The 23,101-nt window shown below is 37.0% G+C and overlaps 2 protein-coding genes across 15 annotated transcripts in view; one reads left to right on the top strand and one right to left on the bottom strand.

The window, feature by feature from the left end:
* Nucleotides 1-374: 374 nt before the first annotated feature.
* On the bottom strand, nucleotides 375-22,595 carry CNOT7 (CCR4-NOT transcription complex subunit 7). Of its 12 annotated transcripts, none has more exons than XR_016229094.1 (8): nucleotides 21,376-21,554; nucleotides 20,891-21,026; nucleotides 19,722-19,931; nucleotides 17,193-17,386; nucleotides 8,545-8,706; nucleotides 5,465-5,609; nucleotides 3,369-3,600; nucleotides 375-1,977 (listed from the first exon to the last, which is right to left on the bottom strand). XR_016229094.1 is itself a non-coding variant. In XM_089325881.1 (8 exons), the coding sequence occupies exons 3-8, from the start codon at nucleotides 19,836-19,838 to the stop codon at nucleotides 1,849-1,851; spliced, it is 858 nt and encodes a 285-aa protein (XP_089182007.1). In that variant the 5' UTR covers nucleotides 19,839-19,931; nucleotides 20,891-21,026; nucleotides 21,376-21,554; the 3' UTR covers nucleotides 375-1,848. The 12 variants fall into 12 exon arrangements, 9 of the variants coding, with proteins under 9 accessions (XP_089182007.1, XP_069924576.1, XP_089182010.1 ...); XR_011386328.2 differs by lacking the exon at nucleotides 20,891-21,026 and adding an exon at nucleotides 20,223-20,256; XM_089325881.1 differs by having other exon boundaries at nucleotides 3,490-3,600.
* Nucleotides 21,457-23,101, top strand: part of VPS37A (VPS37A subunit of ESCRT-I) — a 47,431-nt gene continuing 45,786 nt past the window's right edge. For 2 of the 3 annotated variants that reach the window (XM_051842600.3, XM_002709510.6), the window contains exon 1: nucleotides 21,601-22,068. In XM_051842600.3, coding sequence (XP_051698560.1) covers nucleotides 21,944-22,068 — 125 coding nt within the window. In that variant the 5' untranslated portion in view covers nucleotides 21,601-21,943. The other variant, XM_089325878.1, reaches the window with a different exon arrangement.

The raw sequence follows: 23,101 nt of genomic DNA, 5'->3' as shown, positions 1-23,101 counted from the left end.
TTTTAGGGACAGAAACCAAAATTGATACAAGTTATAAAACTCAGTAACTATGTCGCTACCAAAAAGGCAATCAGGCAATCTTTATATTATTTTTTAAAGGATGGGAAGATGAAGTGAACAAAACAAACAAAAACCCCTCAACAACTAGAAAGGAGAACAGAAATAAATTCTTAATTATGTAGCAGAGGTGTTCACAAAGAGCACTATTGAGATGCAGGAGGCTCAGATTGATTTTTCAATGAAACTAAAAATCTCCTAATGTTAATGAAGGAAGTTACTGAGCTCTGTTCAGTTGTTCAAGTAAAAGGAACGAAGACTAACAAGTCCCCTCAATATGTATTTCTAAAATAAAATCACCAGTCATCAACATAATATAAGAAAACATTTCTGAAGCCTTTATTTACAAAAGCTTTAAAAACAAATAATACCCTCTGTTTTGCAAATCATGTTTTGTTTAAAAAGGACCGCCCAGTTACAGTATTATATTGTCAGGAATAAAGAATGTACAGGGGAAACAAACCAATGTGGCTAACATTTGGAGATTTGCTAATATTACTGATTGAAGTGCAGATAACACATTATAACTTGGAGTCCATCATTTCAAGGTAGAGTTAATGATTACCAAAAAGTCTTCCTGCACATGCTCTGGTCTGGTCACATATTCTGCATGGCTAATATTTCACAGTCTCTTTTGTCAAAATATATAAAATAGATTGCAAAGATATACACAAAAAAATAAACAAGCATTACACTCCTCAGGTAGTTTTATTAGCTATACATATATGTATATATATATTTTTGTGTTTTATTTTGCACCAAATCTCTCCATTATTTAACTTTGTAGTAACTATGAAAGCACAATTTTTTTGTCTTTTAATTTGATAAAAATATACCTAAAGACTTGTTATCTTTGGACTTTAAATGAAATTGATTTGTGTAATTAACAAATCAAGGACATTGTAAGTATGGTTACAAAATAAAAAGAAAGGGTAAATAGTGACGGAATAATAAGCAGATCAGGGGACGTGTGCTATCATAAAACTGTACCTTCAACAACATGAATACCAGTTTCCTGGCAGATACTAAATGTCCAATCACAAGGGATTTTTCCTGAAGGGTGTAAAGCTGGTTTGCAAATTCTTCAGTCACAGAGCAGCCTACACAAGCCAATTAGAAACTGACAGACAGCAGATGTGCTTGGAAGATTAAACACTACATATAGAAACAACAGTTACTAAGCTCCTCAGTATTTCCTTGTCTCTTTTTCTTGTTAGTCTTGCTTAATCAACAATTTGCACCATGAAAGTGCTGTAATTTGGGTTCAAAAACAAGAAAATACTGTATAAAGTTGGCAGATGGTCATTTTTCCACCTAAGAGCAAGAAAAACCAAAATATCTGATGGAACAGAGGATTTGAGTCAGAATCACTCTCTAAAGTGCAAAATTGATGGTCCACAATCTCAAATAGCTAAAACTCCTGTAGAATGGAAGGGAGACATGAAACAGGGAAATAAATTACAGTCAGTGCTAGTTAATTTAGGAAAGGGGAAAAACAAACCTCAAGTCAGTAAGTTTATCAAAATATTCAGTATGATGTAGCTTTCCCCACTCTTCTGTCACACACGCTTGCTAACAAGTGTATTAAATTAAGGCCAAATTTTACCTGAATGCATTTCTATTTATTGATATCTGAGATAGGAATGGTCATACTTAGTACTGAAAGGCAGGAAATAAAATGGGCTATGAAAGGGGGGAAAGTATTGTCTATTGTTCAAAGGATTCAACCAGAGATAAAACCTATATACAAGCATGTGTGTAGCTCAAATAAAATAAAAGGACTATTTCATGTCATGACTGCTTGTTGGCTTCCTCTTCATATGCATTCCCTGTGCCATTCTGTACATAGGATGAACCAGAACCAAGGCCATACAAATGACCACAATATTTGGCATCATCAATATGATCTTCAAAGAACATCTAAAAAGGAATTTTGAAGAAAAAAAAGATAATTTTAACCAAAAGTACCAATTGTAGTTTATTTTTCAACAATGTAAGTATCTGACTGTTCATTAACGACAATGACACTCTTTTCTATGGTGTTCCTTTGAGACCACACATATAAGTTCAATGAATAAAACTTAATGTCCTTCAGGAAGTACAGTGCTCAAAAGAAACCAAAGAAAGAGACTATTTAGAAAAAAAAAAAGTGTAAGTGCATGTTTTCCCCATTAATATTTAGACCACTTTTATCAGGATTTGTAAGCATGGAAAAATAAACATTTTTTCATTTCATTATTTTAACAATATTAAACAGCAAGAGGAGTGAAAATAGCCAATGGTGGTGGGAAGAAAATCTTTCCAAGGCTAAAAGAGCTAAAAATAAACTCCAAACGTATTATGGACAATAAAATCTGAACATTCTCACTAAGTTATTGTCCTTGAAAAAGCCAGAAAAGATAAAGCTAACAAATTAGTAGCAAAAACCCACCATTGATTAACCATGAGGGCATTTTTAATGCTGAAAAATTCAAAAGGATGTTTTAAACATTTACTTGCATGAATGGACAGCCAAATCACTTCTGAATCAGTATTACTTGGCAGAACAGCTTTAATGCTTTCTATTATTAACACACTTCTACAAAAGTGTTAAATTCCCAATCCTGGTCAATTCTTTTATGTGTAAGAGGATATATTCAAAAGATTTCTACAGCAAATATATCACAAAAAGGAAAACCGTTTTATAGGCGTAAGCCTGTTCTATTTTGTCTCTGCACAACCAATTTTCTTTTGTGCTTACCCATAACAAATTACAACTATGCATTTCACGTAATTATGAAACCTAGGAGTAGGCTTGGATTTGTTTAATTTCATTCTTCTGTATATAATGCTTTTATATTTGAGGAGCTCATCTCTGCCTTTTGTCACCTGAGGAGCCTCCCAAAATGGCTACTGATTCAATCACATCAGAGTAATTTAAAATGTATGAGTCCTACTCTATGAAATCTTCAAAGCACTGAAGAATGGCATGAGTAAATAGTATTTTTACTGTCAGCTTACGGTCTAAATGAAGACCACACTAGGGGAAACCTAATGTATGCATTCCTTAAGGTGGTAAAAGCAGTAATGATAGAGTCTACTGAAAGAACTCTGGAGTCCTTTCACTAGTATTAAGTTTGATCTTACATAAAAGTTAACTAGTCTCTGGCCTGTTTTCTAAGCTAAGAACTAATACAGTTTGATCTACATGGTTTCTAAGGTACTTTAAATTTTGTTCCTATTAAGAACTTATTCTTCCATTTCTTTCTGAATTATTTTTTAAGATGAGTTATTTTGAATATTTTCACTCAAGTGCGCCAGACATGACTTACATGGTACCTCTAAATTACATCTTCACTTAGTAGGTAATTATTGCCCAAAACTTCTGCCATAAGATTTTTAATGTTCTCAAACTAACAACCAATTGAGAAAAAGGCACTGATGTCTTCATACTTCTCTCATTTTGAAAAAGGCCATTCCTGTGAGTAATGAATCAGATCCTGCCTGATGCTGTGGTCCTATCCGTTCCAGCTCTAACTGTTCAGCAACTTCCTGCAATCCACCCTAGAAAAAAAAAACAACGCTTATCAAAGAGAGAAATACTGCAATTGCAAACTCAGACACTGGCCAAAATATGAATGAACTTTACTATGTAAAGACAAGCCTTGTGAAGATTGAGGGGTTAGAGGGAAAATGTGAATACTAATGTATTGATAATTTGGGAGAAGTTCATAATTTAACAGAAAATGAGCTCCTCACTGGGAAAATTTATCCTTATCATGTTTTAAAGCATATTGTCGGACAGTAACTTTCCTAAAGATATGAGTAAGCACATTATATACAGGGTAACATGTATCAAGCATATTCACAGTTTAATAATACATCAATCATTAGAAAACTGAAGAGCTAGTATTGGTAGTTTCTTTCAATTTTTTATTCCTAATGATCAATCTCTAGTTTTCACTGAAGTAACCTTCATAAAATAAAGCCACTATTAATCAAATCATTAATTCATTTAATACTTAAATTGATTTTGTTAGCTTAAAAGAAAAGGTATGTTAAAAGCATACAACTCTCCAGAATGGTCTGCTACAATGTATGTCAATATTGCTAGGATTAAGAAAGATGATAATGAGTATGAGTGAAAGGAAGAAAAAAGGAATATAAATCAGAAGGAAAGATAAAGAGAGGGAAGAAGAGCGTGAACAGGTAGGAATCCAGCCGGAAGAAAAAGGAAAAACAAAAAAAAAGAAACCAAATAAATTGTTTAAATTAAGGACAATATAAATAAATTAGCCCTTTTACACATCACAACTTGAAACAGTGCTTTCCCTAATAGTTACTACTGTGCTAAAAACAAGAGAATTAGTTATAATCAGCAGTTGCTTAGAACAGACTAGAATAGAACTGAAGACCAGAGGTCAAAAAGTACCTATATCATTTACCTGAATTATAACAAGGCAGCACAGGACATACTCAGAATATCAGATACACTTAAGAAATTTTTCCAATAATATGTACATAATGAGTAATAATTTCATTATTCCTAAAAGCTGTCATTGAACAGACATGTCAATTTAAAAAATATTTCCAGAGCCATATTAAAATATGCAGTCCCTGGATTTTCACCATGCAATACTTTCAGGCAGTGAGCTGAATTTCTGAAACACTAAGGCTATCCTACTGTAAATTCATGTGCTGGAATTACACAGAATTTTGCTAATCTTAAGTGCCACAAACATAGAACAACCTTTCTTCAAAATTTTCCTGGTTATATGCTGAGCATATCCCTATATTGGTAATGCAGTTCATTTGTTAAAAGCTATGTTTCCTTATTCAATTCTTACTTGGTTTCTTTCTGCTAAAAGGCAAAGTTCTGAACATAACTTATTTGCACTTCCAAACCCTGGTGAGGACAAAACTTACTCAACCCTGCTTAGACTGAAGGAACAAGGAACAATGTAGATTCTTTAAAACTAATCAAGAAAAGTTGGAGGGACAAACTAACATTACTAAATATGAGTACATCTGCACATTACCTCAGATTTTAACTCATATGGAAAGATTATGTGTGTGTTGGGAGAGATGAAAAACCATACTTCTGTGCATGAGAGTATATACCTCACTAGTACTAACATTCCAATTCTGCCTCATGATTTTCAATTTGGTACACAATGACAAAAATATGACCCTCAGCTTGAACTGTACTATAAACCTATTCTGTTGAGATATGAGGGTATTTCATAAAGGGAATTTAAAGGCAAATTATTATTTAAGCAAGAAAAATAATCACATGACCAAATATTATAATTGCATTTAATGTAAAACTTAAAATACGTTTAAAACAACATCCCAGCCCAGGGTTTCCCATTAGTCATTAAGTCTGTAATAGTATGCCGACCACAGATAATGCCACCTGAAACCTTACTTTAAGATTTTTGCAGCTCTTCATGAGGTACTTCACATCATAAATGACAGGAAAAAACAAGCGAAGGATCTCAAAGAAGTCAAGTTCTTCTTCGGGCAAATTGGAGTTTGTCAGGATTTTGATTAAATAGCCAAAGTCATAACCACTGAAAAAGGGTTAAAAGAATAACCGAAGAGGGTCAGAGATGAAAAAAATGTTGGTGATACAAATTGTAAGCCAGTCACACTATGGGCTAAGAGGAATCAATCCTCATCACCCTACCCCACAAAAACACAAGTGCATACAAGCACACAGAAAATATATTTCCAACTGTAATGGGACAATGCCATCAACTTAACACACAGTGCAAAGGACTTTATTATTTTGTCATGCAGGCACATCAATATATAGACCCATAATGTCAACCCATGCCTGCAGTCATTAAAATAATCTTGTTAATTCTTTAATAGGGAACACTAAGAAGAATACCAAACTGCCCACAGATATGATCCCACCCCAAATTTAACTACGAAAATAGAGAAGTAAAGACAAATGGAAATTTGGCCAAAAATATAAAAAGTATCAACACAGTTGGTATTTGGAAGGCAAACTAGTGCAGATTTCTGCATCTTTTATATTTGAAAAGTTCACAAAGTCCATAACCAAGTATTTTCACTTCCTTTAAGTGACTTCACTAATAAACTAATAAGTACACTTTCTTTCCTCGTTAAATCTGTTCCCATGTTAGAAAGGCTCCCCAACTGAGATTAACTGGAATGTTGCACAGGAAAGAAAAGTAAAGGCTGAAAGTTCAATTCTAGATAATAAAATACACACTCCTTTATTTTCAAGTCAAGATCTCTTACCCTATCGTTTGTTCTTTTCCATAGTTTTCTGTTTCTACACTCCTGTGCCATAGGTCCTAACCCTCTCCATTGTTTTCCTTTTCTTCCATGATACCTGACAGGAAGCCTTCCCTTAAGAACCCAAGTCCCAAAGATTTCTTATATGGTACAAGCTGTTTTCTTGCAATATCTTTTAGAGTACATGAATCCTTTTCTCCACTAGTAGTTTACAGAGCAAGAATCACATTTTTACAGTCTGTCTTTTTCTCCTTGTACATAGCTGGAACTCAATTTTAGTTCAAAGTCTAACAGGAAAAAAATAATTTTACCATCAAAAAACATTACAGAATATCAAAGCATAAGCTTAAAGAGCGGAAACTTTGAAATTTCTAGTAACTGGCAAAGAGGTAACTTTGTTGGCTACCTAAAATACTAAATTCATGGGGTATTTGCTCACTACTAGTAAAATTAAGACTGTATTTCAAGATTTATCAACTTCTAAAACTATTCTTTAATCGAAATTGAATATGAAGCAAATATCTACTGATATTTAGTGGAACAAAATCTTTTCATAACAAATTTTCATAAATATTTTAAAATACAAGATACTAAGCTAGATTCTAAACTTCAAGAAGATATGAACTTTGTATGTTTTCATTTATCTTAATCCAGTACCTAGCATATACTATTTGCTCGGGGTATTTCTTGTATGGAAAAAATATGTCATATATACTAAAAGGACAGGACAATGCTTTCAGTTCTTTAACAATGATGTCTAGGCACATTCAGAAAAAAAAATCTCTTTAAATTAACAAAGACTTAAGTCTTGTCTCCTGAGGTACAGTTTCAAGTGGAGAACAGAGGGAAAAAGATGGTAAGTGAGAATTAGTCCATCCAGTACCTCCAACTGAAAAATTACTGCTTAATATTACATCAAAATCTACAATATGACCAGTCCATCATTAAAATCACTCTAAAGGCCAGGGTGGAAAGTCTCAAAGCATGCAGGAAATTTCTAGGTAAAATCAATGTGGGAAGTCATCAGGCAATAAAAGCATAACAATGCTTTTTTAAAACAAAAGGTTAAATAAGATACTCCCAAAGTCACTTTCAGTCCCTGGATTGCTGGTATAGTTTACTTACACAGGAAAACATTTGATAATGTCAGAAAGTCTATTTTTACAAAATGAAACTAATTTCCTTTCTAGAAATTCTCTTAAAATTATCTAATTTTATAACAAAAAATTAAAAACCACCACTTTTGGAGAATTTGTTTTGTTAAGCATTTTATTAGTGTTGTTACTGCTTTTTGAAACAAGTTTGCATGGCAGATTTTCTAAGGGATGCCTTCCCTATCACCCTATTTTTTAAAAAGATTTAAATAATTTACTTCTAGACTTCTCTTTGGTGCTTTATTTTCCTCAACAGCATTTACTACTGTCTAACAGATTTTATCACTTGTGAAGATTATGTATTTACTCCTATCAGAATATAAATTCCTGGTGCTGGCATTGTGGTCTAGCAGGTTAAGCTATTGCTTGCAGTATCGGCATCCCATATTAGAGCTCCTTTGAGTCCTGGCTGCTCCACTTCTGATCCAGCTCCTTGCTAATGCACCTGGGAAAGCAATGAAGAGGGCCCAAGTCCTCGGGCCCCAGCACCTATGATAGAGACGCAGAAGCAGCTCCAGGCTCCTGGTTTCAGCCTGGTAAGCTGCAGCCATTGCCACCATCTGGGGAGTGAATCAGCAGATAAAAGACTTCTCTGCCTATGCCTCTCTCTCTCTTAACTTTACCTTTCAAATAAATAAATCTTAAAAAAATTTAAATTCCCTGAGGACAAGGATTTTAGTCTGTTTTGTTTGCAGTTTAATTCCTAGACTCTTATGATAGTCCTTGGCATATGGCAGATAATTTTTTTTAATGAACAGTTTACCTGATACAAACATTAAAAACTAAGACTTAGAAATGTTAAGTAACCATAGGAAAACAATGATTCCAAATGATACTGTTTAATTTTAAACTGAGATCTTTCCATTTTTCCAGTCTGTACTCTTTCCACTATGCAACACTCCTTCTCACAGGCTAACACCTTTTATGGTACAATGACATTAGCTTAGTTAAGAGTTGGAAGACAGCTTTTTTGCAGTCAATTCTTTCTCCAACTTAGCCTTAAACTATTGACACAGTAACCTTAGTAGTGTGAAGCAGTTTTAAGGTAGAAACACAAATGCCATTTTCAATGCAATCTTTTTACCTATGAAATGATAACCATTTGACCCCCTCACAGAGGACCACTCCAGAAGTCATAAGAAGTTCTGCAAAGTACTGGGTCTCAATTCCTTCCTCCTCATGTTTTTTAAATTGGATACCAGATGTTGTTAGCAGCTCTATGGAGTCCTGGGCATACATGTCCTCCCTGGCAGGACAGAGAGAGAGACAACATTCAAAAATGCCAATACTTTAAACAAACATTTTTCTCTTGCTTACAAATACAGTTCCAGAAACAAGACAGAGGAGTGGGCTGGTGTGCCCAATTGTTCAAATACTGCTAATATTATAAGGGCCATTATTTTAGAAAGGTGTCCAAACAGTCAAATCAAAGTAGTCCAATAGTGAAAAGTCAATGTTCACTGTCAAGTTGATTTAATTAACTTTTACATATTAAAAGACTTTAACTGGGTTTATAAAAAGGGTCTTCTACTCACTGTGGCTACCACCACAATATGACACAATCTTACTAGGGCTCTCAATCTCAGCAGCCATTTTAAGGTGGCCAGATGGATATGGGACCACAGACCATTCTGCATTCTCTCAGATGCAATAAGTGTAACATGTGGAAAGCATCTCATGTGGCCGTGTTGAATTACATTCTATTTTAAAGAAAAAGGAGATGTCTCCTTTCACAAAGAACGGGCCTTTCAAATGGCTCTCTCATATAAAGCCAAAGAGAATGTCATCTGTAATTCTCAAGTACACACAGGTTTCTAAACTATCAAAAAAAAAAACAGACTAAAATTCAGATTTACATTTTTGGGAACAGATAAAAAAGTATTTTGTGAATTTAACAACCAAAATATTCAAAGAGAGAAATTTTATCCATCAGTTTAGGTCAAAATTTCCTCTAGATAATCTGTTAGGAAGCGTATCTGAATAAATCCAATGCAAATTTTTTTGATTAGACAATAGTTACAAGTATTATTGACTTTGCTATACCAAGATATTTGCTTTAAAGGGTAGACACTCATCAGGTCTCACTGTAATGTACTCAACTGAGACATGCCATAGCAACTGTAATAACCAAATGCAAAACAGATTTGTCCAGGCTCACAGTATTCTTGGCCTTATGCTCAATTTACTTTTATTTTGTTGTCTCTCTCCCAATCAGTAGGTAAGCTTCAAGAAGGCAATGACTTTCATTTGATTTAATGTTGTATCAACATATCAAACAACACAGGAATGAAGCAGAATAGTGAATGTTGTTTAAATCTGTATTTCCCAACCTTGCTCAATGGAAATTGCCCATAGAACTTACCAAAAACATGGATTCTCAGGTCTCTCTGAAGTGCCAGACCTACTGAATCACAAGCCTCAGATGTTAAGTTTGATTATCCAAATACATGTTTGGGGAGTGGATATCTGGTGCAGAAGTTAAGATGCTACTTGGGATGCTTGCATCCCATATCAGAGTGCCTGGGTTTAAGTACCAGGCTCTACTTCTGATCTGGCTTTGTACTGATGTGCATGCTGAGAGACAGCAAGTGATGGCTCAAGCGGTTGGGTCTGCCACCCATGAGGGAAACCCTCATTGAGTTCCTTGCTCCTGGCTTTGGCATGATCCAGGCCTGGCAATTGCAAGGCACTGGGAGAGAGAACGGGTGGATGCAGGAATTCTCTTTTTGCCTCTCAAATAAAAGATTTTTTAAAAAAAGCTATGTATGTAAATTCTTTTTTTTCTGCATAGTTCCCACAGCTGAACTAAGTTCAAGTGCTGTCACTGAAATTTCACAGGACTTAGAATTTTAGAATCTGGAAATTATTATTTTTTTTCTTTCTTTTTTTTTTTTTTTTTTTTTTTACAGGCCGAGTGGACAGTGAGAGAGACAGAGAGAAAGGTCTTCCTTTGCCGCAGGTTCACCCTCCAATGGCTGCTGCGGCCTGCGCACCGCGCTGATCTGATGGCAGGAGCCAGGTACTTATCCTGGTCTCCCATGGGGTGCAGGGCCCAAGCACTTGGGCCACCCTCATGCTTTATAAAATCCAACTCATTGGGGCCGACAATGTGGCATAGTAGGTTAAGCCTCCACCTGTGGTGCTGGAATCCCATATGGCGCCAGTTCAAGTTCCAGCTGCTCCACTTCCAACCCTGCTCCCTGCTGATGGCCTGAGAAAGCAGTGGAAGATGGACAAAGTCCTTGGGCCCCTGCACCCATGCGGGAGACCTGGAAGAATGCTCTCAGCTCCTGGCTTTGGATCAGCCCAGCTCCAGCAGTTGCAGCCAATTAGGGAGTGAACCAGTGGATGGAAGACCTAGCTATCTGTCTTTCCCTCTCTCTGTCTGTAACTCTGACTCTCAGATAAATAAATACATCTTAAAAAAAAATTCATTAGAAAAAGTGGAAACCCTATTCAGGTAAATTAAATTTTCAAATAGGCTGATGAACATCTGTGATAAGGAAAACTTCCTGTTTCAAGTCTTCAAATCAGTAAACTTGATAGTATTTACTTGAAGTTTAAGAAAAAATTTGTGCTCTGCCTTCCCCAAGCTCAAAAATCTTAGCAAGGGGCTGGCACTGAGGTGTAGTAGGTAAAGCTACTGCCTGCAGTGCCAGCATCCCATATGGGCGCTGGTTCAAGACGTGGCTACTCCATTTCTGATCTAGCTCTCTGCTATGGCCTGTGAAACAAGTGGAAGATGGCCCAATCCCTTGGGCCCCTGCACCCGCGTGGGAGACCTGGAAGAAGCTCCTGGCTCCTTGCTTCTTATCGGTGCAGCTCCAGCCATTGCAGCCAATTGGGGAGTGAACAAATGGATGCAAGACCTCTCTCTCTCTCTCTCTCTCTTTCTATGCCTCTTCTTCTCTGTGTAACTCTGACTTTCAAATAAATAAATAACTCTTTAAAAAAAATCCTAGCAAGTATAAGAAAATATTAAAATATGATAATATTAAAACTAATTAAAATACTTTTAGTCAAAACATAGTAACATTAGCTCACTGATAACAAGATCTTTTCAGAACAGCTATGAATTATGAGATCTCTTGCAATACTAAAGATTAAATAAGTACTGGTTTAAAAGTGGTAGTAAAATATCCAGTTATAAAAACTAAACATGAATGAAAATACATCATTGTACAAATCTCTATAATGTAAAGTTTTCCAAAGGAGCTGCATGGCTATCTTCAGGTAACACCCTAAAGACAAAACTAATTTATGTAGATATACTGAGTCAGTAAATTATTTTGAAATTATTTGCTACAAATATAAACTTAGCCTACTATAGAAATTCACATTCATAAACACAAGGATTAGAGACTATGCAAGTCGGAAATGTACTCTAATCTCAAAGCACGCCTGGTTCAACACAGGAAAACCCATCTGAGAATTTTATAAATTATTTTTCAAAAAGTTGGTTACTCTTACATATTCATCTTAAAAATATTAACTTCCTTAAAAATGCAATCTCTAATATATTTAAATTTATGCTACAATCATAAAACAAACTGGAATACAGACTGTCACAAAATAGGTGGTTACTGAGTTTAACATTTAATGAACTGAAACCAGTAACACAAAGACACACAGAAAATCTTGCAAAGGCTTCTAGACAATAAAACCAAAGGATTTGTAAACTTGAAACAAATTTTGCTTCGACACTAGTTACCAAAGAAAACAAAAATTTTAAACGTTCTCAGAACTCAAAAATAGCAACCTTTTAAAATATGCTAATATTTGATATCTGAATGGGTAAAACAGAATAGGAATTTTCATCAACCTAACCTATAAAATGAACCCAAGTTTTCAAAAAACAATTTCAGCCTCACATCCCTCTTTTCCTTATGCATATATGTGTACATATAAAACATATTAAGAATCTTGAAAATACCCGTATCTTTGGAATAAATAAATGAAGCTGGGGCCGGCACTGTGGAGTAGCTGTAAAGCTGCCACCTGCAGTGCTGGCATCACATATGGGTGCCAGCTCAAGAACTGGCTGCTCCATTTCCCATTCAGCTCTCTGCTGTGGCCTGGGAAATCAGTGGAAGATGGCCCAAGTCCTTGCACCCCTGCACCTGCATGGGAGACCTGGAAGAAGCTCCTGGCTCCTGATGGGCGCAGCTCTGACCGTTGGGGCCACCCCACTGGATGAAGACCTCTCTGTCTCTCTCCCTCTGCCTCTCTGTAACTCTGCCTTTCAAATAAATAAATCTTTTTTAAAAAATGAAGCTTAAAAATATTTCTATGTTTAAACTCAGATATCCAATTCTAATAACCTAAATGGTAAGTGATGATATACAGGTGCTCCCTGATTAATAATGGGGTTATGTTCCTGAGAAACCCATCAACAGAAATTATATGAAACCAAATACATTTAATACACATACTCTACTGGATATCATAGCTTAACAGCAGTTTTGTCACCCTGTGATATCCTGGCTGACTGTGATCTGCATTCAACACCACTGCCCAGAACAAGGAGGAAGTATGTTATTGCTATTGCTAGCCCAGTTTGAAAATATCAAAACCCCATTTGAAGTTCTGATTCTATCGAATGCACAATGGTTTTGCACCATCATGAAGTTGAAAAACTAAACTGTAAGTTAAGTCAGGGACTGTCCATCTGTCAACAGAGGCCCATTAGTTTGAGTAAAAGGACCATTAAAATTTAAAAGCACACAACTTTAATCAAGTTAATGATTAGGTATGTTATGGTATTTCAAAGACAAAGTAAATGACTACAAAGAAATATTAAAAACATGTTCACAATACAACCAATAATGGTACATTCTTAATGAAAACAATGTTTAATCAGTTATAACACTCAGAGAAAATGCTGGGAAAACTGTGCTTGTTGAATTTTAAGAAAAATTTTCTGTATGTCCTTGAAGAAACTTTGTTTTTAAAGACAACACAAAAAAAGACAAAAAACTGTCAGGGAGCATGTTTTATATACACCAATCTCTGGGTCTTATTTTCCTTGCTCTTCTTATCTGAAGTCTACAGGCCTGGATATTAATGTGTAGTCCTTACTTTGCTAAATCCAAAGTGGCTACATGAACAGTGTTTAACTCACCAATAATCTTTAATACCTAAATGAGTAATATGTTAGAGGAAAACACAGATCAACACTAGAATGCTACCATTCTTTAGACAAAGTAAATGACTACAAAGAAATGTTAAAAACATGTTCACATTAATTAATGTTAAAAACATGTTTCATTCTAATTACCATGCTACTGATTTAGACATTAAAATCATACCTTCAAGAATCAGAGAACATTAAATAACCTATAACTAAGACTTGAAATGAATGTCATTTTGACCTCAGATATTTTTAAGCTGTATGCTACTTTGAAGTATCTATATTCTAGTGAAATATACACTATAACTAAAACATCTCAAATCTTTATATCTTCATCTTCCTTTCTATAAAACTTTAAAAAAAATCACTTATTCAGGAAATCGGTTGTCCTAAACCAATCTTTTCCTAGTATGTGAATATCATGAAATAACTTGACTTGTAAAGTTACTTTTCCACTAAAAGCATCAAATTATTTCCCACTTGTTTTCTAAGTCCTTGTTTTTCTCATGGACATTCTAAGTAAGCCAGAGAACTAGGCCAAATAAGTATTTTAAAAGTCAAAATTCTCTACCAAAGTCAGAATATTTGTTCATCTTTCTCTTTATTAATTACTATCCATCTGTTCCACAGGATATAAAGTTCCACTCCATCTGTGCAGTTTCATCTATTTTTAACCATTTGTAATTATTTCCTATTCCTCAAATTCCAACTTTCTACAAGATTTCAAAACTTTTCTGTGTAGTCTTTTGATTACAATCCTCAGCAACTTCCATTTCATATCTAACAACGTATCTTACCATTCATTACTTCATACAAATATCCAACAGTCAGCACCAAAAATATCACTGAATTCTGTCAACGCAATCAATGAATGATAAGCTGATCTTGCTCATAAGCATAGCTGCAGAAACATTAAGACTGCAAAAATCTGAATAATCAAAGATTCACAGGATTGGAACAGGCATTTAGTCTAGGGGTTAAGATACCTGCATCCCACACTGAAAAGCTAATTTGATTCCTGGCTCTTGACTCCAGCTTTCTGCCAATGCAGACTCTGAGAGGCGGCAGTGACAGCTCAAGTAATTAGGTCCCTACCACCTATATGGGAAACCTGGACTGTACCCCCAGCTCCCAGCTTTGGACCCAGCCCAGCTCCAGCTATTGCATGCAATTGAGGAGTGAACCAATATATGAGAGCTCCATATGTTTCTGTCTCAAATAAATATTCACATTTTTTTTAAATCCATAGATTGAACTATAGTCTGACCTTAGGCTTGGTTTGCTCTATCATTTTCCAAACTTACTGACTGCTTAGGATGAGATGAGGATTCTCTAAGCTTCCAACACCCTTTGGCACGTGGTTTCACCTAAACCTGCTTTACAAAGAAATACCAGATCATTAACATATCTATCTCTGCATCTACCCATGTGATGTAGGATGTTTTTCTTTGAGACTCAGATAACCTGCTTGATAGGCAAAGCTAATTGTTACCAATACCTAAGATTCCACGCCACATCATTTCTCAAACAACTTGTTAAGTGTATATCCTCATCCTGAACAGCTTGCTACTCTCCAACTAAAAATTTCCCTTTAATTTGCAAATATGCTGGAGCATTATCTGTAAAACGAAACTAGCTTTTCTTTGATTTTGCTGACCTATTTACATTATTCTCTATCTCCTCTGTTTCAGTTTCACCTTCCTTAATGAAAATATCAGCTTCCTTTCCATTACCACTAAACTGAGATCCCCTGTGATTTCTGGTATTCTATTAAAATGATTCTCTGAAATATCAACAACCAAACTGATGATTTCTTAAAAAGCTCATTCTCTTCCTCTTTATCTTCCCAGTGGAACTGTTCATATATTCCCTTTCTCCTTCACAGCTCATCAATCTTTCAGTTCAATGTTCATGGCTATATCATTCTAAATTCAGTCTGGAAACTCCCATACACCATTAAGTCAGCTAATAATTCCAATTCTTGGACTTGGGCAATAAGCAGCAGATAGAAGATTAAGTAAGCACTAAGCCATAACTATCGTGACTAACTTACTCAACATTACATCCTTTGTGCCTTGCCCAGTGGCTGGCACATTTACTCTAGGAACTCAACAAAGTCAACTGTCATCTATCTTTAAAACTTCTACACTTCTGCTCATGGTGCATGTTCCCTCCATATTAGGTAGTACAGGTTTTATCTTCAATTGACCTTTCTACTTAATGTTTCTTACAACATCCTTCTCAAATATCTCCTAATACACCAACATTAGTGTAAATGGTAGCAAAAATGTTTGTAAAACCTTAGGACCTTGCATATGAGAAATGTCACTCAGAGATTATATTAAGAAAGCAGCCACTGTGATGAAAAAGATATTTCTAGAAAAGCAAACAAGTTTACCAAAACTGAGTATGAGTTTCTTCCTAGAGATACACTGAGGTCACAAGAGCAACTTACTTAAAATCAATGTTCTAACGATTAGTTTTTAAAAAAGTTAATGAACAAGTGAAATTGTACAGGACTAATTGAAGAACACAGTTAAAATTTGAGAAAAGGATAAAAGGCAATTTTTGCAGTGCTTTAGAGCTGTAGTTTTTATAAAAGGCTATCATAGCAGAGGTGAATATATATAATCCATTATAAGATTCTAGAGAATTCACTAATACATAATAATTAACACAATACAATTACAGGCCATCCTACTGTACCACTGACACCACCGCCCTCTGAATTCAGCAGCTCTGATTTCATTAGATCTTAGATGTTAAATAGCACTTTATTTAACAAAGAGTTCTTACATTGGCACTACCATTAACTGCCCTATAGTTTCAAATCAGATGTTAGATCACACTGCAGGTAGAGGCAGTCAAACATGATATAACAATACAGCAGCATACTTAGAATATATTAAACTTTTCATTTCCCATAATACAGTTAGTCAAGTTTTGTCCCCAAACACTGTCAACTTCTCTCAGCTATCATGACGACTTCACCAATGATACATAACAGTACCTAATTAAGGAAACAGGGTTTGGATCCAGGGCTTGATTCAGATTCTAACTATTAGAAACTGAACAATCAACTATACTGTAACTTTTTCTGTAGGCAAATTAAGATTTTGTGGACTGACATAGGAACATAACACTGATTTGAAAGAAAAATGTGTCTAAGAAATGTCTTACTGTACTTAATATACAACCTACTGAAACTAAAGTATGACTATAATAGAAATCTCTTCACAAGAAAGATAACTATTAAAAAGTCTATATTTCAATTTGTGTGCAAAAAGTTTGGAAATTAAAGTAATTCTATGACATTATTTTTTCCATCAAGTATTTTCAAAACCCAAAGTTCTCCAGGTTAACAAAAAAAATGTGACAATCAGATTTTAAAAAAATACTATTTCTAAAAATCAAACTATTGGACTTTAAACATCTTCCTTATACCAATCCTTCTGTCTCTTAATGAAAAGACTCCCAAATTTCGAAATTTTGCATTCGATATACTTCAAGGATAATACACAACACTAATTCAGAATTTAATCACAGTTGAGGGAAATCAATTCTTCAAATTAGTTCACGTTATATGTTTATTTTGCACTTACGTCAAATTAAATTTAAAATTAAACTGCCAAGTTGAAGTTCCTGGAGGGTATTCTCCTTGTTCATTCATAAAGGTCAGTCCTAGCTGAATTATCTTTAACAAGTCTACATTACACCGCAACAGTTGGTACTGATAGTCAGCATTGCTCCTGAATTCGCCAATAGGTCTTGCAACCACACCTGGAAACTCAGTGTCCTGTAAAATAGTTTTAAAATTCATTATCTACCAAATGGTCACAACCACCATTCACAAATCTCTAGAATACATGGTTTTTTATTCAAGTCAAAGAATCTTGTTACAGATGATATTACACATGTTTAAATTCAACTACAAAGTACCTTTTATCCAGGAAGATGATTAATTTTTAGGACCAAAAAATAAAACTCTAAAACTTTTACTCTAAATATACCATAAATAACAAATTAGTCTGTATAAGACACACATGATAAATATAACCAAGTATTTAGACACAAGGGAAGAAAAAAAACCCTCATGTTTCTCAATGAATATGTAAAACTATGTTCACAGTATTCTAATACTAAAACTAAATTGTTTGAAAAACTCTAACCAGTGGAAAATGTATTATATTTTCCAATTACAGTTGTAAGACAAGATTTTTATCTCAACACTAAAAATCACTAAAAGCATAAGCCTTCTAATTTCTTTGGCTAACAGTATTTTTGAATTCAACAAAAACATGCTGTCAAGATTTGCACGCCACCTACTCGTTCCCACATGATATTACTTCTCTGGTGTTGTTAAATCTGACCATCTAAGAAATATATGATCACCACAAACTTTCAATGGATAATAAACTCAATTCTAATTATGGGTAGGCACAACTTTACTAAACAGAACATTATCTAAATACCTATATTCATATTTTAGCCAACCAATTTGTCCCTTGGCAAAAAAGTCTATTTTTTTCATCTATAGTTATGTAACACATTAACATTTCATTCAACAACAGACCACGTATAACACAGTGGTCTAAGATATTATATTGCCTGGTGATGTAGCTCTATAAGTTTGTCCAAGTATCCCCTTCGATGTTCCCACAACAATGAAATTGCCTAACAACGCATTTCTCAGAACATACCTCTTCTGTTAAGTGACACATGGCTATAAATGTATTAAAAACACCGAGAAACTGATTCACCTGTTTAGTATCAGAATTCAAACTAGGGTTAGCTAAGAATAAAAACTAAATATTGAGTCACCATGAAACTGTAAAGAAATTAAAGCTGCCCTAAATTCAACCCAACTCAACAACTACTTTACTGGGTACTGTATGTGCTTACAGGTTTTGAAGGGACAAATGACCATTAAGACACCAATCCCTTGCTTTAGATCTAATAACCTACTGGATGTAGAAAAGTAGAGCAGCTCCAACAGATACTCAAGATATAACAACCCACAGACTGAACAGCATGTACACAAGCAACAACTGCTTAATTTAATAGCACAATGTGTTCACAGAACTCCAGCGATAATTACAAGTTGTAGACCAACAATGTTTCACTGAGAGATCTGATTTTTTGTTTGCCAGATGGCCAGAGCTCCTTTGGTACTATCAAGCCCTGCTGTTTCTAGAAGTTGACCTGGTCTTTATATGTAGGCCCAGAGATCTCCTTGTTGAACATATTCAATTTCATAGAACTTCAGTACCAGGCAAGGCCATTCCACAATCACATGTGAACAAAGACAAATACTGTCCAAAGCAGAAAAATGAGCAAAGATCCTCCACCCTGGCTAAATGAGTGACTTACATCTGTGCAGCTTTTGACTTGCTCTAGTACTCTCTCATTCCAGTAAAAGACCTATTAAGATACCAAATTACAGAATGACCCCCAATTCCCTGACAGCATTCGATATACAGCAAAGCCATGGTTTCTTAAGCTCTACCTAACATTACTGGGCATAAGCCCAAATCTTAGTCCTTTCTAATAATCTCTTACTCATATGCCCCATGGTTCCTGTGGTTCCCAATAAATTTTCTCTCACAATGAGTAATAAACCAAACTTGTCAAATTCCAAACATTTTCCTATGGTTTTTGACTGGAGGATAATTTTTTCAAGATTAAAATAATCCCTAAAAATCAACCAGAAGAGTTCATTTCTCAACTTTTAAATTCCTGCTTTATAAAAAGCATTTTAAAGATTTGTTTAGGGGCCGGCATATTGAGTAAAGCTGCTGCTTGCAATGCCAACATCCCACATGGGCACTGGTTCAAGTCCTGGTTGCTCTACTTACAATCCAGTTCTCTGCTATGGCCTGGGAAAGCAGTAGAAGATGGCTCAAGTCCTTAGGCCCCTGCACCCTCGTGTGAGACCTGGAAGAAGCTCCTGGCTCCTGGCTTCAGATCTGCACAGCTCTGGCCACTGCAGCCATCTAGGGAATCAACCAGTGGATGGAAGACCTCTCTCACCCACTTGCTCTCTCTTGCCTCTGCCTCTTTGTAACGCTGCCTTCAAATAAATCAATCAATCTTAAAAAAAAAAAAAAAAAAAGATTTGGTCAAGGGCATACCATAGCAACGTAATTGTATTTTCGGATAACTTGACGAATTTTCTTCATCTCTTCATCCAGGTTGCAAGCCCAAACTTCACAAATTCTTTGGCTATGATCTACAGTTGCTGCTGGCATAGTGAGGGCACAAGAGTCTAGATGCCAAGCATCAAAATGTTATACTTGATTGAAGATTTGTTTCATAAAATACTTTATCCTTTATTTATGTACCTGTCAAAATAAAAACCAAAATACAAAAAGCTATATCAGAAATATGAATCATAAGAGAATTGAGCTGACAGAAATCTGAAAGAGGATATTTATTCAAAGTCCTAGATTTCATATAAAATCAAAGTTTAAGAAGTGACTTGTTTAAAATCACACAGCTAATGTGTAGGGGAAAAAAAAAACTATAACATTTCCTGGTTCTAATTTCAGTATTATTTTTAACTGTTTTTTATATAGACACACTGAACACATTTTTAAAAGTTTACACTAAAGATTGCTGTGGCTTCAACTCACCCTTCACATAAAACATCATAAAACTATCCATTTCCTAGGAAAAATGAAAAAATAAACACTTATTTACATGCGGCAAGATCAGCTGCTATCATGACAGGGTGTTTGCTTTCATTCCTAACAAAACATTCAAAATCCGACTTGATTACAAGATTTGCTTTATTGGTATTTTTTCAAGTCATATTAAGGGAGACAAATGTAAAAAACAGTTTTAAAAAATGCTGTGAGAGAAAAAAGCTCATACAGCCATTGAAATTAATTGAGTGTCTCTAACTGCAGAAGGAAGAAAGAAGGCAGCAGAATGTCTGCCTAGAAACTGTTGAAGATAGTAGCATTTTTCCTGGTTCTTGAAGACAGTTCTCAGGTTCTGGTCCTTAAACAGGGTTCATGGTACACAACAATACAGATCAACATATTGCTTTTTGGGCAGAGACATTCCAAATGCTCCTTCATTTTTCACACCAATTTGAAGAACAAAAACCCACAACAAACGTTAACAGAGGAGGATTTGTGTTCCGCTTTTGAATTCTGAGAAGTTACAGATACAATCTCCGGTACTCTAATAGAAACCAGAGGAGATTCGGGACCCCCCTTCTTTATAACTCCCCCCACCCACACCCTCCTACACACACTGTGACCCCCTAAGTTTAACAAAGCTTTCTTTCCTCCACCTCTCTCTACTGCAGGTCCAGAAGCCCGAGAGGGGTACCAAACGCCTTTTAACTGAAGAGGCATCTCCGTACTGAAGTCTCCCAGAGAAACAAGAGGACAGCACAGCGGTATTCAAATCATAGATAACGCTCTTCACTGGCAGGGAACGAAGGTGTTGATAACATCTACTGAAACCAGATGGGCTCCCAAACACTGCCGCGTGAACGGTTTTAAGGCGATCTAGGCCACCGCCCTCCTCTTCCAATTTCCGTCCCACATCGAAGCCCCAGGTACAAAGCCTCCGCGTCATCATCCCGCGCCACGCTCTTGACATATACCCCGCCAGCTACCCTCCCCACCCCCAACGGCGGCTAGGCTCTTTCCTCAGCCAGCCACACTCCAGCTGGCGCCATGGCGCACCCTCTCACGACCATGGTTCCCGCCCCCTTCTACTTCCCCAACCAGCCCTTCCCCCCTCAGGTCTGCGACAGACGCCAAGATCTACTTGTGTCGCTGAGCTCGCGCTCCTCCTCTTCCTCCTCGCCATAGAGACAGCACTCGGCGGTAGCGGCGGTGGCGGTAGCGGCGGCGGCGGCAGCGGGTGCCCCATAGACACCTCTCGCCCTGCAAGGGGGAAAGGGGAGCCGGAGCTGCGCCGCACCGCGATGCGCCGTCGCTTCTCTCACGTCCTTGCGGGGGCGCCGGATGATGACGCGATACGCAGGGTGGGTGGGGCGCGCGGGCCGGGGCGTGGCGCGCAGCTGACGGAGGCTGGAGTGCTGGAGCGCTGGGCGGTCCGACTACCTGACTGGCTGGCCTGGGCGTCGGGGCTGTCGCTTTCGGACTGCCTGTCAGAGGCGGCAAGTTGCCCCTCTCCAGCTGCCCGCAGTTAGCGCGTGTGCCCGAGAACCCGGGGACCGCGAGCTGGGTTTGCTTAGAGAGGACGCGGGCCCGCTCCGCTCAGGCCACGGGCGTCCCGGGCCGCTCCGCTGTCGCTGGAGAACGGCGGGGCTTGGCAGCTAGAAAAGCAGGCCAGAGCCTTCCAGGGCCCGGGGCCCAGGGATCCGAGGAGGATGAGCTGGCTCTTTCCCTTGAGCAAGAGCGCCTCCTCCTCCGTGGCTGGGTCTCCCAGTGGCCTCACCAGCCTCCAGCAGCAGAAGCAGCGTCTGATCGAGTCCCTCCGGAACTCACACTCCAGGTGACTGTCGCTGCCTCCCCGACCCGAGGAAAAAGTAGGGCGGGAGGGCGGGGTGGTGCTAACCCCTTCGCGGCTCCTCGGGCCGACTCCCCGCCCGCTGCCTCATTGGATGCACCTCCCCTCCTCCGCGTCTCACACTTGCCGAACCTTACGATCTTCCTCCGTCCCCTCCCTGCTTCCTGCCCCCGGCACTCCTCTGCTCTTCTAATTCTGACCTGCTCATCCCTCCTGACGCGTCGCTGCTGACTCTAATCTCTCTCAGACCATATCTGATATCCCCTGCTCCCCGGCCGTCGTCACTAATCCTTGCCTTTGCCCACCTGATTGCCGCCTTGGTAGAATGGTTAACTTGGCTAAAGAGAATTGCGAAGCATAATCAACAAGTTTTACCGAGAGAAGAAGGAAACCGTTTCAATGTCAAAGATAAGGGCAGTGTGTTGTCAGTGAATTATTCTCGTCCCAGAGCGGCGTTAGCCCTCTTGAGTCTTTAAGATTTACCCGTTCCCAACAACTTCCGCTCGTCTCGCAAGTGTCAGTGTTTATCCATGTCTCACTTTTACATTCCTATCCCCGCACTCAGGAATTGGCTCACATTCATCTTGATTGTTTTCTTGTCTTCCTATGAGTTTTTCTTTGTATTATGGCCAGATTAGAAATACTTTGCCATTCAAATTATTTCAGCTTTTTTTTTTTTTACTGTAAACTTGTTTGCTGCAGCCTTTTATAAATTGTAAAAGCCTGTGTTCTCTAATGGTTATCAAAAAAGTAGAACTCCTGTATCTTATCAGTTTTGCAAGTAATTTGCTAAAGAATTTTGCAGCATATATTTTATGTACAGATGTAATCATGGTAAAACTCTAACCCTTTTTAAAGTACTCTTTTTGTAATGCATTAAAAAAAGTTTATCCTGAAGTAAAATTGAATAATTCCTTTGAAGGAACTATTAGAGGCGATTTTATCTGTTACATTTTAATAATTTTTTCCAAGCAAGGAAATTGTAATCTAGATTAGTTTTAAATGTATTCCTCAAAGA

The sequence above is a fragment of the Oryctolagus cuniculus genome, chromosome 2 (genome assembly GCF_051225735.1).
Source record: "Oryctolagus cuniculus isolate XC-2025 breed Fujian yellow rabbit chromosome 2, ASM5122573v1, whole genome shotgun sequence".
In the NCBI taxonomy this organism is placed as follows: domain Eukaryota; kingdom Metazoa; phylum Chordata; class Mammalia; order Lagomorpha; family Leporidae; genus Oryctolagus; species Oryctolagus cuniculus.
Note: the sequence above shows the minus strand (reverse complement) of the source record. Positions and strands in the feature narration are given on the sequence as shown.

Bases quoted from the DNA above. Each gene is read 5' to 3' on its own strand.
- CNOT7 (XM_089325884.1), bottom strand. From the start codon at position 19,838: ATGCCAGCAGCAACTGTAGATCATAGCCAAAGAATTTGTGAAGTTTGG. The intron at 17,387-19,721 runs GTATGCCCTTGA...ACTATTTTACAG, and splicing joins AATACAATTACGTTGCTATG to GACACTGAGTTTCCAGGTGT. The intron at 8,707-17,192 runs GTAAGTGCAAAA...CTGTCCTGCCAG, and splicing joins AATTTTAAATTTAATTTGAC to GGAGGACATGTATGCCCAGG.